The sequence below is a fragment of the Chiloscyllium punctatum genome, chromosome 5 (genome assembly GCF_047496795.1).
Source record: "Chiloscyllium punctatum isolate Juve2018m chromosome 5, sChiPun1.3, whole genome shotgun sequence".
In the NCBI taxonomy this organism is placed as follows: domain Eukaryota; kingdom Metazoa; phylum Chordata; class Chondrichthyes; order Orectolobiformes; family Hemiscylliidae; genus Chiloscyllium; species Chiloscyllium punctatum.
The window spans coordinates 107,276,363-107,290,781 of record NC_092743.1 but is presented as its reverse complement, the minus strand read 5'-3'; the positions used below and the strand labels follow the sequence as shown (position 1 = coordinate 107,290,781).

The 14,419-nt window shown below is 41.8% G+C and overlaps 1 protein-coding gene across 1 annotated transcript in view; it reads right to left on the bottom strand.

The window, feature by feature from the left end:
- The window catches only part of LOC140476804 (fibrocystin-L-like), a 233,128-nt gene that overhangs the window by 134,949 nt on the left and 83,760 nt on the right, over nucleotides 1–14,419 (bottom strand). The window contains exons 32-37 of the mRNA XM_072569598.1: nucleotides 10,514–10,688; nucleotides 8,518–8,660; nucleotides 7,096–7,200; nucleotides 6,290–6,478; nucleotides 3,885–4,055; nucleotides 1,812–2,038 (exon numbers count right to left, since the gene is read on the bottom strand). Of these exons, the coding sequence (XP_072425699.1) occupies nucleotides 1,812–2,038; nucleotides 3,885–4,055; nucleotides 6,290–6,478; nucleotides 7,096–7,200; nucleotides 8,518–8,660; nucleotides 10,514–10,688 (1,010 nt within the window). The remainder of the gene's footprint in view (nucleotides 1–1,811; nucleotides 2,039–3,884; nucleotides 4,056–6,289; nucleotides 6,479–7,095; nucleotides 7,201–8,517; nucleotides 8,661–10,513; nucleotides 10,689–14,419) is intronic.

The window sequence follows — 14,419 nt, the reverse complement described above, 5'->3', positions numbered from 1 at the left end:
GACCCAAAACATTAATTCTGCTTTCTCTCCACAAATGATGCCAGGCCTGCTGCATTTTTCCAACAATTTCTGTCTTTGTAACTGAAAACTAAGAGCCTCGTTAGCTAAAGCAGAACCATGTCAACATCAGCACTAGGAAGCAACACCGCTGATTTGACTTTCTGGTTTTCTCTACCTCCATCAATAATATATCTTCTCTATTTGTTTGTCTGTGCATGAGAAAGAAGAATTTATAAGATGATTAACGTTTTAGTTAATAGTGCTTACATACCAATGATTTATATCTGACTTCCTGTAGCTCTAGTCTAGTTGCTTTGAATAAATAACGTCTCTGGTTTAGTATAGAAGCCTGGTCCACGCTTCTAATAACTTTGGTATTAAAATTAGTAAAATTGGGTGCTGTGTGTATGTTAAAAGAACTTCAACATTTGGTATTATTTAATGAATAGCAGGCTTCAATTTACTGTGCACTTCCCCAGTGGATTGTTACACCTGCCAGCCGGATTGGTTTGTGAGAGAATGACCTCCATTTGCTCCAACTTGGGGCCAACCAGGGACAGGAATGGTGAGGTGTGGGTTAGGGGGCATTGAGTTAGAATCATAGAATCAATCCCTACAGTGTGAAAGCAGGCCATTTGGCCCTATCGAGCCCACAATGACCCTTTGTCTTACCCTATTCTCGTAACCCTGCATGTCCCATGGCTAATCCACCTAGACTGCACATCCCTGCCCACTAAGGGCAACTTAGTACAGTCAATCCACCTAATTTGCACATGTTTGGACTGTGGGAGGAAATCCATGCAGACACGAATATGCAAACTTCACGCAGACAGTCCCTTGAAGGTGAAATTGAGCCTGGGTCCCTGGTGCCAATGATCATCAATAATTCCCTTGTCCTTGCATCTAATTCCATGGGACACCTATCTTACAAATAGCTAAAGAAAAGGATTCCCTCCTCATCATAGCGATTAGCTGTCAAACTTTAGGACCCAGTCTCTGACAGCCAACATTGCTAGAAAGGTGGAGCCTCGCTGTCAAGACTTGCAATTGGCCAATAAGCTCACCGGTGCTTTACCAAGCTGATTGGAGCTTGATTCAGAAAGCTTTCTCTACCGTGAAGACAGCATATGAGTTGCCACTGAAAATGTCTGCTCCCACACTTAGACAATGTAGCAGAGAAGCACGACCTCGGTGTAATGGAATTCTTTACCCCAGAAAGCAGCGGACGCTGGATTGTTGACTATATTCAAGTCAATAGGAGCTGAGGGCAATGAACACCGAAAGCATATGAGTTGAGCGCTCAGTTAGATCAGCCATAGTCCTATCAAATGGTGAAACAGGTTTGAGGGGCCGAATGGTCAACTCGTACCAATTCCTGCATTCTTGAAAATCTGGTCCTGAAGGAGTGCTGCACTTTTGCTTGAGATGTTAAACCAAGATTCTGTTCGGCAGTTCTGATGGGTGTAAAAGATCCCATGGCACTTTTTTGAACAAGAGCAGAAGAACTCTTCAAATTTTCTGGGTTAAGATTTATTCCTCGATCAAGTAAATTAAATTATTAGGTAATTATCACATTGCTACAAGTCGGATCTTACTATGCACAAATTAGCTGCTGTGTTTCTTACATTACAACAGTGAACTACACTTTGAAGAGCTCTTTATTGGCTGCACAGCATTGGGATGTCCTGCGCTAAAGTGCTATACAAATGCAAGTTTTCGGAAAAATAAGGGATGAAGTCACAGATAATTACATTGTTAACATTTAGAATGCAAATTGAAATTTTCCTTAAGTTTTGAACATGTTAGTTTACCTCATTTGCACAGCCGATTTTACTGAATCCAGTACCGGTAATGGTTAGTTTGTCCTTCACTGTTCCTTTCGAGGGTGTGATGCTGTTGATTGTGGGGGAGTAGCAGGCAGACAGGTAGAATGTGAAGCTTTTGTCATCGGTCCTGTTCGATGCCTGGTTACATGTGGGGATTGGTGCTGTACAGTCACTATCACGTTTTTGTTGTGAAGGCAGTTTCTCAGAAGGCCCTAAACACAAACAACCAGCTGTTAACCAAGAGAATATGTGCAGGGACAGCGGCCAGTGGGGAGACAGAAAGCAACACATCAAGAAACTCAAATACATTCAGCTTTCTCGGCAGGAGAAGCTCAAAATCTATAGAATTGCTGAAAAGTATTCCTAATCTACCTAATTTTGTTTTGTTTTCCAGTAAGTTACAAGCTAAAGGGTGGATGTTGGGAAGTTGTTTCCGTTAGGTGGAGAGACTAGGACCTGTGGGCACAGCCTTAGAATTAGAGGGGGTCAATTTAGAATGGAAATGAGGAGACATTTCTTCAGCCAGAGAGTGGTGGGCCTGTGGAATTCAATGCCATGGACCGCAGTGGAGTTCGGGACGTTAAATGTATTAAAGGCAGAGACTGATAAATTCTTGATCTCGCAAGGAGTTAAGGGCTATGGGCAGAGTGCGGGTAAGTGGAGTTGAAATGCCCATCAGCCATGATTAAATGGCAAAATGAACTCAATGGGCTGAATGGCCTTATTTCCACTCCTATGTCTTATGGTCTTATGGTCTAATCCACATCAGTTTCCAGCCCAACAGTGTCTAAGGTTTTATATTTTCATCTTTGTTTTCAAATACCTTCATGGCCTCATTTCTGTGCTCCCCCCCAATCTGTGTCACCTCCTTTTTGTGCCATAACTCTCTGAGATCTCTGTGCTCCCCCAATTCTGGCCTCTTGAGCTTTGCTGTAATCCAATAACCTGCTATTGGTTACCATAAATCTTCTGCTTTGGCACATTGTGCTTTTGTGAAAAGAACTGCCTAAATATAAGGTGCTTCCAGTTTTTAGTTGTGATCTCATGCAAAATTATTTCTCAGCAAAAGATTTCAGTTCTCTTAATTTTCACTATAGTTCTACGTTTCGGTTGTATCTTTAACAGGATACAAATGATTAGAAAAATCAAGTTTAAATTTTAATAGCATTCTTGACAGGTTGAAAGAGAGAGTTTCAAACAACTTGCCCATTCTAGAAACAAACTGATTTAATTTCTATTGAATTCTGTGCTGATAAAAATCATACATTTTCTATATGTTACAACTGAGACATAATGCATGGAGTAAAGTTGAGAATCTATCCAGAATGGCCCCCAAATAGGTGTGCTGCTGACTGCTTTCTGATAAAGCAGTGTTCCTCAAATCCTATGTAACAAATGGTAGATCCAAATGTGATTGATGAGTAATGTACAAATGAGACTCCAATATTATGAATGCGATCTCAAAGCTCACACTCACATGTGAATTTTATCTGGATTTTTGGTAAAATGGAGATAGGAAACATAGACATCTTAATTGCATAAAGTAATCTAAAACAAATTAACTAAATCCAAAATAATACACTAGTTTCAGTAATGGTCATATTGGAAATACCAGGCTGTCATAAAAGCCAATCTGTTTGTTACATTCTTTGATCTTGTGATAGCTTTACTCCCTCAGTTACTGATGTTGGGAGAACTTTGTTTAACTAAGATCCACACATACATTACGTACATTATCCTGTGTTGGCTGTAAGATATTCTCTGCTGACTCAGTCTTGGTGGCTACTATGTAGTTAACATTTTTAATTGGACAACATTAATCGAAACACTGACTTGTTACTGCATTTAATAGATCCTCAGCATCAAACATAAACACCATCAAACCCTGAGTGATGGAGGCTAATCTATCCTCGGATCAAACATCACCTCACCCAGAGCGATGGGAAAGGGATTAACATTTTCAGGCTTTTCTTGTGTTGCTCGAGAATTGACTTATTGAGGAAATTTCCTGCACCAACACACAAACCCTCCAAAATATAAAGAGGACATGCATTTCACCTGGTACATATTCTGCTTCAATCCCTGCCAAATAAATATGTACACTTTCGATCCTTTCCTCAGCTGGCTTCACATTCACCGTTCCCTGGAGGATGATGCTTTGCTTCTGGTCCACGTAACCACTGCTGTAGTAATAAGTCCCGGGGGAGGTGAAATGATAAGAGAACGAACCTACACGGAAAAACCATCGTCCATTAGAGGGCCTGAAATCACCAAATTCATTTTATATTATACCTTGAGTACAATCAGAAGGCATCAAAGAAAGAAAGAAGAAACAAACTTTGCTTTTTCACTCCATAGTAGCATTAATACAGAATCTCCTATACAGCTATCTCAACAACATAGATGTCCAAATTCCAGGAGATTTTTAACAGCTGCTATACATTAAAGTTAATTTTTATTAATTTAGTAAAATAACTTACTGGCTTGTTTGATTAGATGCTGAATGAGTACAAACTAGTTATGAGCTTCACACACCAGAGTCTTCCTGTGCTCAGGGTGTTTAAGCAACCTTTGACCCCACCCAACATGGCTCAGCCTGATCTGGCTCATCCAACCTGGCCCTAAGCACCCACCCAAAAACTGACAAGGTTGAAAAGTTGGCATTGGCCCAGGCATGAAGTTGCCAGTATTGAGAAACAGTTTCTGTATTATGATTCCATTACTGGACTCATAATCCAGAGCACTGGACCAATGCTCCTGAGACCTGAGTTCAAATCTCAACATGCTAGTTGGAAAATTTAGATTTGATTAGTTAATTACATTTGGAATAAAAAGCTACTCTCAACGATGTTGACTGTGCAACTACCATACTGTAATAAAAACTCAAATGGTTCTCCAATGTCCTCCAAGGAAAGAAATTTGCTACCCTTACCTGTTTTGGCCTGCACGTGACTCCAGACTCACAGCCACGTGACTGATACTTAACTGTCCTCTAAATGGCCTAACAAGTTGTTAAGTTGTCATAGAGTCATAGACATACAGATGTACAGCACAGAAACAGACCTATCACTCAATAAAGGATTGGGATGGCCAACAGCTGTTGGCCTTGCCCAACCCTGTGAACAAATAATTAAAAACTTAAGTCTCTTACAAACTCGGAATGTCCCAAAATGCTTTACAGCTAAACGAGAGGCTTTTTGAACAATAGATTTTGCTGTTATGTAGGAAATTCGTCAGATGGACATAAAAGATGGCGTATTCAATATGTTGAAAATTAGGAGAGTTGTTGGTGGTGTCCTATAGCTAATATTTATCTCAACCAATGTCACAAAAGCAGGTGATCTGCTAATTATTACATTTCTGGTTGTGAGAGTTTGCTGTGTGCAAGTTGACAAAATAGTACAGTATGTCAAAAGTACATCATTGCCTGCAAAGCAGGGATGTCCTGAAGTTGTAAAATGTGCTGTAGAGTATCAAGTCTTTTTCCTTCATGTGAAAGTCTGATCGAAAAAATATGCAATAAGGATGAATTTCTACATGAGATTCTACGGTGCATCAATGCAATTTTACACAAAATGCTGCATGCCAATCTGATCTCTCTGCTATAGGGTAAATATTGTGAAACTTGAAAGGGTTCAGAAATGATTTACAAGGATGTTGCCAGGATTGGAGGGTTTGAGCTACAGAGAGAAGCTGGATAGCCAGGGCTATTTTCCATGGAGTGTTAGAGGCTGAGAGGTAACATTATAGAGTTTTATAAAATCATGAAGGGCATGGATAGGGTACATATGGTTAAAAAAAACTCCCAGGATGGAGAGCATAGGTTTAAGGTGAGGGGGAAAAACTTACGAGGGACCTAATGGATAACTAATTGTGGGCGGCCCGGTGGCATAGTGGTTAGCACTGCTGCCTCACAGCGCCAGAGACCTGGGTTCAATTCCCGCCTCAGGCGACTCTCTGTGTGGAGTTTGCACATTCTCCCCGTGTCTGCGTGGGTTTCCTCCGGGTGCTCCGGTTTCCTCCCACACTCCAAAAGATGTGCAGGTCAGGTGAATTGGCCATGCTAAATTGCCCGTAGTGTTAGGTAAGGGGTAGATGTAGGGCTATGGGTGGGTTGCGCTTCGGCGGGGCGGTGTGGACTTGTTGGGCCGAAGGGCCTGTTTCCACACTGTAAGTAATCTAATCTAATCTAACCTTTTCATGCAGAGGGTGGTGTATGTATGGAATGAGCTACCAGTAGAAGTGGTGGAGGTGGTAAATTGAAACATTTTTAAAAGCATCTGGATGGGTATATGAATAGGAGAAGTTGAGAAGAATACGGGCCAAAGGCTGGCAAATGAGACTAGATTTATTTATGATATCTAGTTGGCATGGACGAGTTGGATTGAAGGGTCTGTTTCAGCGCTGCACACCTCTACGACTATATCTTCCTGTGGCGTCAAATGCAACAGTTATGGACTTACCTGATAAAGTGCTCACATTGCCACTAATAAACCCACTGCCTTTGTAGTTCACATCACTGGGCTTGGAGACACTGAAGACTCTATATCTCAAACTTTGAAGTAAAGGTGGGGACTGCCACTGCCACTGTACTGTATCCCCAACAACGATGTCCAGGGTTGAAGGATTCCACTCATACCCCACTCCAATTGCTATTAGAACAAAGTAGTAACAAATGTGGTTAGAACGTATACTCAGAAAATAAACCTAAACATTTGTGGCATCAAGATTTGTTAACAAAATACTACAAATGTTTAAGTTGCAGTCACTGATATCCTCTAATTTTGACAATGTATATTATTCAGAAGAAAATATTTCATCTTCGCAATTTGCGAGTTTGATTCTTTATAGTGAGCATGCATCATAAATAGATTTTTCAGCATTTTTTGATATCGCCTGTTGCAGTCACCACCAGGCTTCAAAGGGAGAAGACCTTAAAAATTTAAGCCAGGATCTTTAGGGGAGATGTCAGGAAATATGTCTTCACACAAATGGGAAAATCAGGAACTCCTCCCCTCAAAGAGCTTTTACGGCTGGGGTCAATAGAAAATATTAAAACAGAGATGTATAATTTTATGTTAGGAAAGTGTGTTAACAGCTATGGAACCAAGGTCAGGGAATGGTGTTGTGCCACAGTTCAGTCACCATCTGATTAATTTAATTTGAGAGGCTGAATTACCTCTTCCTGATTTCAGCACTTCTACTCACAAGAAAGACGGAAGCAACACTGCACAATTTGAACAAAAATCTTCAAAAAGCTGTCACGTACTTCCACTGCTGCCATTGTTGGTGATGACAAATTTTCTTCCAGTTTGATCAGAAACACACTTGAGAACGTTTGAAGAAGCAAAGGTTATGTGACAGGGAACAGAACCTGTAAATATTGCACATCACAGAATTCCAGTCAGAATAAAATGTGAGTGATTGTTATAAAATCTCTGCTGTAATTCAACTCAATCAAATTACTATCTTTCCTCAAGTTATTAATGTGAAATATTAAGTTACTCCAATTATATATTCATAAAGCAATAATTTGAATCTTGAGGAAATAGCTAAAAAACTAATCGAAACTCCATGAAATTATTGCAGGTTTTATTTTTAATTCATTCGTAGGATGTGTGTATTCCTGGTTCAAGTATTGTCCTTATGGGTGGGAGAAACAAGGGTTTGCAAGGTGCTGCCTGAGGAGCTCTGGTGACTTGTCGCAGTGCACCTTGTGGATGGTGCACACCATTGCTAACTTGTGTCAGTGGTGAAGGGTTTGTTTTTAGATGGGGTGTAACTCAAACGGGCTACTTTATCCTTAATGGTTTATCCCTTAATGATTTATCCCTTCTTGGAGGTGAACAGATTTTGAGAAGTCAGGGGATGAGTTATCCACTGCAGAATTCTGACCTGCTCTTGTAGCCACTATATTCATATAGTTGGTCTAATTCAGTTTCTAATCAATGATAACCCCAGGTTGTTGATAGTGGATAGTTCTGCGATGTTAATGCCATTGAATGTCAAGGGGTAATACTTAGATTCTCTCTTGTAGGCAATGGTGATCACATTGCACTTGTCTAGTGCAAATGTTACTTGCTACTTGTCAACTCAGTCTAGATATTGCCAAGTCTTGTTGCATATGGAAATGGGGTACTTCAGTATCTGAGGATCACAAATGATGCTGAACATTGTGCAAACATCAGCAACATCTCGTCTACTGACCTTATAATAGAGACGGAGATTAATGAAGCAGCTGAAGATGGTTGGGTAGGACACTGCTCTGAAAGGCTGCTACAGTGATAGCCTGAGACTGAGATGATTGACCAAGGATGACAAGCTTCTTATGTGGTATAATACAAACAAAATATAGTGGATGCTGGGAATCTGAAACATATGCAGAGAGTGCTGGAGAAGCTCAGCAGGTCTGTAGCATTTGAGGGATAGAGAAAGAGAGCTAACTCTTCTTCAAAACTTCTTCCACTTATCACCAGTCCTGCGTTCCTCCGGCATTTTGTGTTTGCTCCTTTGTGCTAGGTATTACTCCAAGGAGTGGAGAGGTCTCCTCCACTGGACTCACCCACCCCTTTCCACTTCCTATTGTCTGCAGCTTTACTTGGGCTCCTTGATGTCACACTCAGTCAAATGCTGTTTTGTTTTCGTAACAGTCACCCTCACCTCATCTCTCAAGTTCACCTGATAAGCGTACCAATTTGAACAATGTTGTCCTCTGGGACGGGACTGAAACCAGATCCAGAAATGGTGATTTTCGTGCCTCCATACAATGAGCCCTGCTGAGGAGTCACTTCAGTCACTCGCAAGACATACTCGACTGAAGCATTTAGAGATTTGCTGCAGTGAAAGAGAAAAACAAACAAGATAAATCATAAAAAGTATTAATATGATTGAACAACAACCAAATGTACAGATGAAATCTTACAGGAACCATTGTCATTCAGTTCCCAACTTTATGTCAAATATAACATCTACACAAAGACATTGAGTTGACAAAGCAGTCATCTATGGGGTGTGATGACTTGCTGTGATCTGGAAGGCACTACCTAAAATATCTCTAGAAGCAGATCCAACAGCAACTTTCAAAATGGAATTGAGTGAATATTTGAAGGAGAAAAATTTATATGGCTTTGGGGATAGATCAGGGAAGTTGAACTACTTGAATAGTTCTTACAAAGAGTTGGCACAAGCAAGATGAGCAGAAAGGCTTATTCAGTATTGTGCCATTCTGTAATAGCAATCTCCAACAGGGCGACTTAGGAAAATATATTTGGAATTTACTTTTTTTTAAAAAAAACATTCATGGATGTGGTCATCATTGGCTTGGGCAGCATTTATTGCCCATCCCTTTTTATCCTTAAGGAGATAGTGGTGAACTGCCTTCTTGAGCCACTTTTGTCTGTTTGCAGTTAGTGGACCCACAATGCTGAGTGGGAGAGAATTCCAGGACTTTGACCCTATAACGCTGAAGGATCAGCATTATATTTCCAAGCCAGGATGTTGAGTAGCTTGGAGGGGAACTTACAGGAGGTCTTGTCCTTCTAGATGGTAATAGTCATGAGGTTGGCATTTGCTCTCTCAGGAGTTCTGGTGAATTTGTGCAGTGCATCTGTAGATGGCACAGATTGCTGCTACTGAGCTGCTGTGCAGGGAGTGAATGGTTGTGGATGTGATGCCAATCAAGTAGGCTACTTTGTCCTGTGTGGTGACAAGTTTCTTGAGTGTTATTGGAGGTAGAGCAACAACTATTCGATCAGTCCTGCCTTTTGCCTTGCAGATAATGGACTGGATTTGGAAAGTTGGGGGTGTATTTGTATGTGTGTTAGCGGCGGATGAGTGTGTTTAATGCAGCTGTATTCTCAGTCTCTGACCTGCTCTCCTAGTTACAGTATTTATAGAGCTAATCCAGTTCAGTTTCTAGTCAATGGTAACCTCCAGGATGTTGATAGTGGGGGATGGTAGTCAGTCATGGTAATGCCAATGAAGTTCAAAAGGGTGAATGGTTAGATCCTCTCCTTTTGGAGGTGGTCATTGTCTTACACTCATCCTACTTGCACACAAATCCTACTTATCACTTGTCAGGCCAAACCCGGATATTGACAAGGTCTTGCTGAGTTTGGACATGGACTGCTTCATGGTGCTAAATGTTGTGCAATTTGTGATGGAGGAAGGTCATTACTGAAACAGCTGAAGATGTTTGGTCTTAGGACACTATCCTGATGAATACCTGCTGAGATTACTCACCTTCAACAACCACAACCATTTTACTTCATGCCTAGTATGACTCCAATCTGCAGGCAGTTTTGCCCTGATCCTCACTGACTCTAGTTTTGCTGGTGCTGCTTGATGCCACAGACATTCAAATGCTGCTTTGATATCAAGGCAGTCACCCTTCCCTCTGCGCTGGTTATGAGTATCTTGGACTCGCCTTGCTCATGTTGCTTTGGTTGGAGAGGCTCCAGACCTGAAAGTTTGTCTGTAAAAATGCACCAATGGTAAGTGGGGAACTTTTAGTCTGACCTCAGAATCTGACTTTGAATCGATGATTCAAGCCAGTGAACTAATACAAAAGATTTTGCAGAAACTTGCACAATACAATTTGCACTTAAAAGTTTGCTATCTTTTGCACAGTTACATTGGATTGTAAAGAAAAATCAATGCAATGGAAGATAAGCTCTCAGTCTTCATACCCAACACGAGTTTGTACATAGATACTGTAATTCGCCGGAGGGAGGCTGGGCGGACAACATGTGATGTTGTTGGTTGACCATCGAAGAATTGCACACTCAGAGTTCCCAATAACTACAAAACTATCTTCAGATTTGTTGCCAAAATCAGATCCATAGATTGTCAGATTGGAATCACCTATGAAACAATTTTCATATAATTAATTCCCTTGTCACACAACAATATAAAAATGTCAGTCAATCTGTATGCTATTTTAGAATGTATTGCCAACCACCAGTAACAGCATGTGCTAATATGGTGCCTTTAACACAGGGAAATATGGAACTGTGGAGTAAGAGTTAAATGTATCTTTATTCTAAGGGTAGTTATTGAGCTTGTGCAGAAGGAGCTATTTCTTAGTGGTGTTGGATCTCACATACTGGGATCTCAGTGCAGGGCTCCAGACAAGATCTTTCTTGTATTTACTCTCACCTGACCTTTGGAATTCAGCTCTTTTGTCCATGTTTGGACTCAGGCTGTAAGGATGTCAGGAACTGAGTGGCTCTAGTGGAACTCAGACTGCATGCCAGTTAGCAGGTTATCATGGAGCAAGTGCTGCTTGATAACATTGTTGATAACCTCTTCCATCACTCGGCCAATGATCAAAAGTAGACTGCTGGAATGGCAATTGGCCTGTTTGGATATGTTTGATTTTAGTGTACAGAATATACATATACAATGCTCTACATTGCTGAGTAGATGCCAGTGTTGCAGCTGTACTGGAACAACCTGGTTAGGATTGTGACTATGTCTAGAGCTCCAGTACCATTGCCAGATTTTTGGCAGGGTCCATAGCTTTTGTAATATCCATTGCCTCCAACTCACATGAAGTGAATTGAATTGACTGAAGATTGGTATCTGTTATTCTGGAGATCTCAGGAGGAGGCTGAAATGGATCATCCATTCAACACTTCTGGGTGAACATTGTTGCAAGTGGCTCGGCCTTATCTGTTGCATGATGTACTGCATTCTTCCATAATTGAAGATGGAGATTCTATGGAGCTTCTTTCTCTATGGAGTTATAGAGTCAAAAAGGCCTACAGCACAGAGACAGGCCCTTTGGCCCAAACAGGTCCATGTTGCTCAAAATGTCTGTCCACGCTTGATCCCATTTCCCTGCACTTGGCCCATATCCTTCTAATCCTTTCCTATTCATGTATTTGTCCAAATGCCTTTTAAATGTTACCACTTCTGCTGGCAACTCATTCCATATGTGTACCATCCTCTGTGTAAAAAAGTTGCCCTTCAGGTTCCCTTTTATGATTTCCCCTCTAACCTTAAACTAAGTTTAAGCTTAAACTGGTCCTTGATTCCTGAACCTTGGGAAAAAAACTGAGTGCATTCACCCTCTTCGTGCCTTTCATAATCTTATACACTTCTATAATGGTCCCCCCTCAGTCTCCCTACACTCTAAAAAAAAAGTCCTAGCTTGTCCAACCTCTCCCTCTAACTCAGATCATTGAGTCCAGGAAACATCCTTGTAAATTTCTTCTGCACTCCCCCAGTTTAGTAATATCCTTCCTATAACAAGGTGACCAAAACTGACACAATATTCCAAGTGCAGCCTCACCAATATCCTATGTAACTGTAATATAACTTCCTAACTTCTATACTCAATGCCCTGACTGATGAAAGCCAGTGTGCCAAAAGCCTTCTTCACTGCCCTGTCTACCTGTGACTCCACTTTCAGAGAACTGTGAACCTGAACTCCAAGATCCCTCTGTTCTACTAGACCCCAATTCACCATGAAACTATTACCTTGATTTGACTTTCTAAAATGTAAGACCTCACACTTATCTGTATTAAACTGCATTTACCATTCCTTGGCCCACTTCCCCAGCTGATCAAGGTCCAGCTGATAACCTTCCTCACTGTCCACAATACCATCTATTTTAATTTCATCAGCAAACTTATGAATCATGCCTTGTACATTCTCATCCAAATCACTGATACAGATAAACAGTAATGGGCCCAGCACCGAGCCCTGAGGCATTCCACAAGTCACAGGCCTGTAGTCTGACAAGCATCCTTCCACTTTTCCCCTCTGCTTCCTACCATCAAGCCAATTTTGCATCCAATTTGCCAGCTTACCCTGGATTCCATGCTATCTAACCTCCAAACCAGCCTACCATGTGGAACCTTATCAAAGGCCTTACTGAAATCCATGTAGACGCAGTCATCAAAGAACTCTAACAAATTTGTGAGGCATGATCTCCCACTCACAAAGCCATACTGATTATACCTAACCAAATCCTGTCTTTCCAAATACATGTATATCTTATCCCTCAGAATCTTCTCAAATACTTTAACCATTCCAGGTTAAGGATGTTAAACTTACTGGTCTATAGTTCCCATGTTTTTCTTTGCAGTCCTTCTTGAATAATGACAAAACATTTGCTACCCTCCAGTCTTCTGGGACCTCACCCGTTGCTAACAATGATGTGAAAATATCTGCCAGGGCCCTGCAATTTCTTCTCAAGCCTCTTGCAGTGTTCTTGGATATATCTGGTCAGGACCAGGAGATTTATCCACCTTCATACATTCTAATACAGGCAACACCTCCTCTGCCATGATATGGACTGTTCCCAAGATACCACCACCAACTTCCCCAAGTTTGCAAGTCTTCACGTCTTTCTCCATGGTAAACACAGTGGGGAAATATTCATTGAGAACCTTACCAATCTCCTGCAGTTTTACACATACAGGTCCACTGTGGTCCTTGAGGGCCCTATTCTCTCTCTAGGTATTCTTTTTCCTTTAATATACTTAAAGTACCTCTTCAGATTCACCATAATAGTCTCAGCCAAGGCAATCCCGTGCCCTCTTTTTGCCTTCCTGATTTCCTTCTTCAGTAAACTCTTGTATTCCCTGTGTATCTCCAGAGATTCCCTTGATCCCAGCGGCCTGTATCCTGAGCCATGCCTCCTCCTTTTTTCTGGTCAAAGCCTCAAATCTCTCTTGTCATCCAGGGTTCCCTATTCCTGCCCACCTTGCCCTTCACCCTCACAGGAACATATAGACCTTGAACTCTAGCTATCTCACTTTGATAGGCCTCCCACTTGCCAGGGGTCCCTTTGCCTGTGAACAAAGTACTCCAATCAACCCCTGCAAGCTCCTGTCTAATTCCCTCAAAATTTGCCTTGGCCCAGTTTAGAACTTGAACCTGTGCACTAGTTTTCTCACTCTCCATAACTATTGTAAAATGACTAGAATTATGGTCATTGTACCAAAGTGCTCCCCACTGTCACGTCCGTCACCTATCCAGGCCTATTTCCCAAGAGTTGGTAAAGTTTTGCCAGTTCTCAAGTAGGACCCTCTATATACTGCTTGAGGAAACGTTCCTGAATGCACTTAACAAATTCCACCCCTTCTAAGCCCTTAATGCTCTGGCAATCACAGCCTATATTCGGAAAATTAAAATCCCTATCAACGACAAGCCTATTGCTCTTGCAAATCTCCCCACTCTCCCTGCATATTTGTTTCTCTAATTCCCATCGACTACCATCCTCACGGTGATCGATGGCATCACTACCGCCCCCATCATGGCCACTTCCACAGCCACTTTTGCCCCTCACAATTCCTCATGCATCACACATGACATCACTTCCGTCCCTCACATCATCGCTGATGTCACACGCTCAGTGACTTCTGCCCCCCCACTGCCGTGTTTGCAACCACTTGCACCCCCACCAACGCCACTCACTTGCATTCTACTGACATGCCACCCACAGATCCGACTGTCACCATCCCTGCCCCCCAGAACCCTGAGGGGAACACCACCCCTGTTCATGACTCCACCCCCATTCCCTCCACCACCACACCCACTCCAGTTACAAGCTCTGCTGCCATTCCCAGCTCCACACGCACAC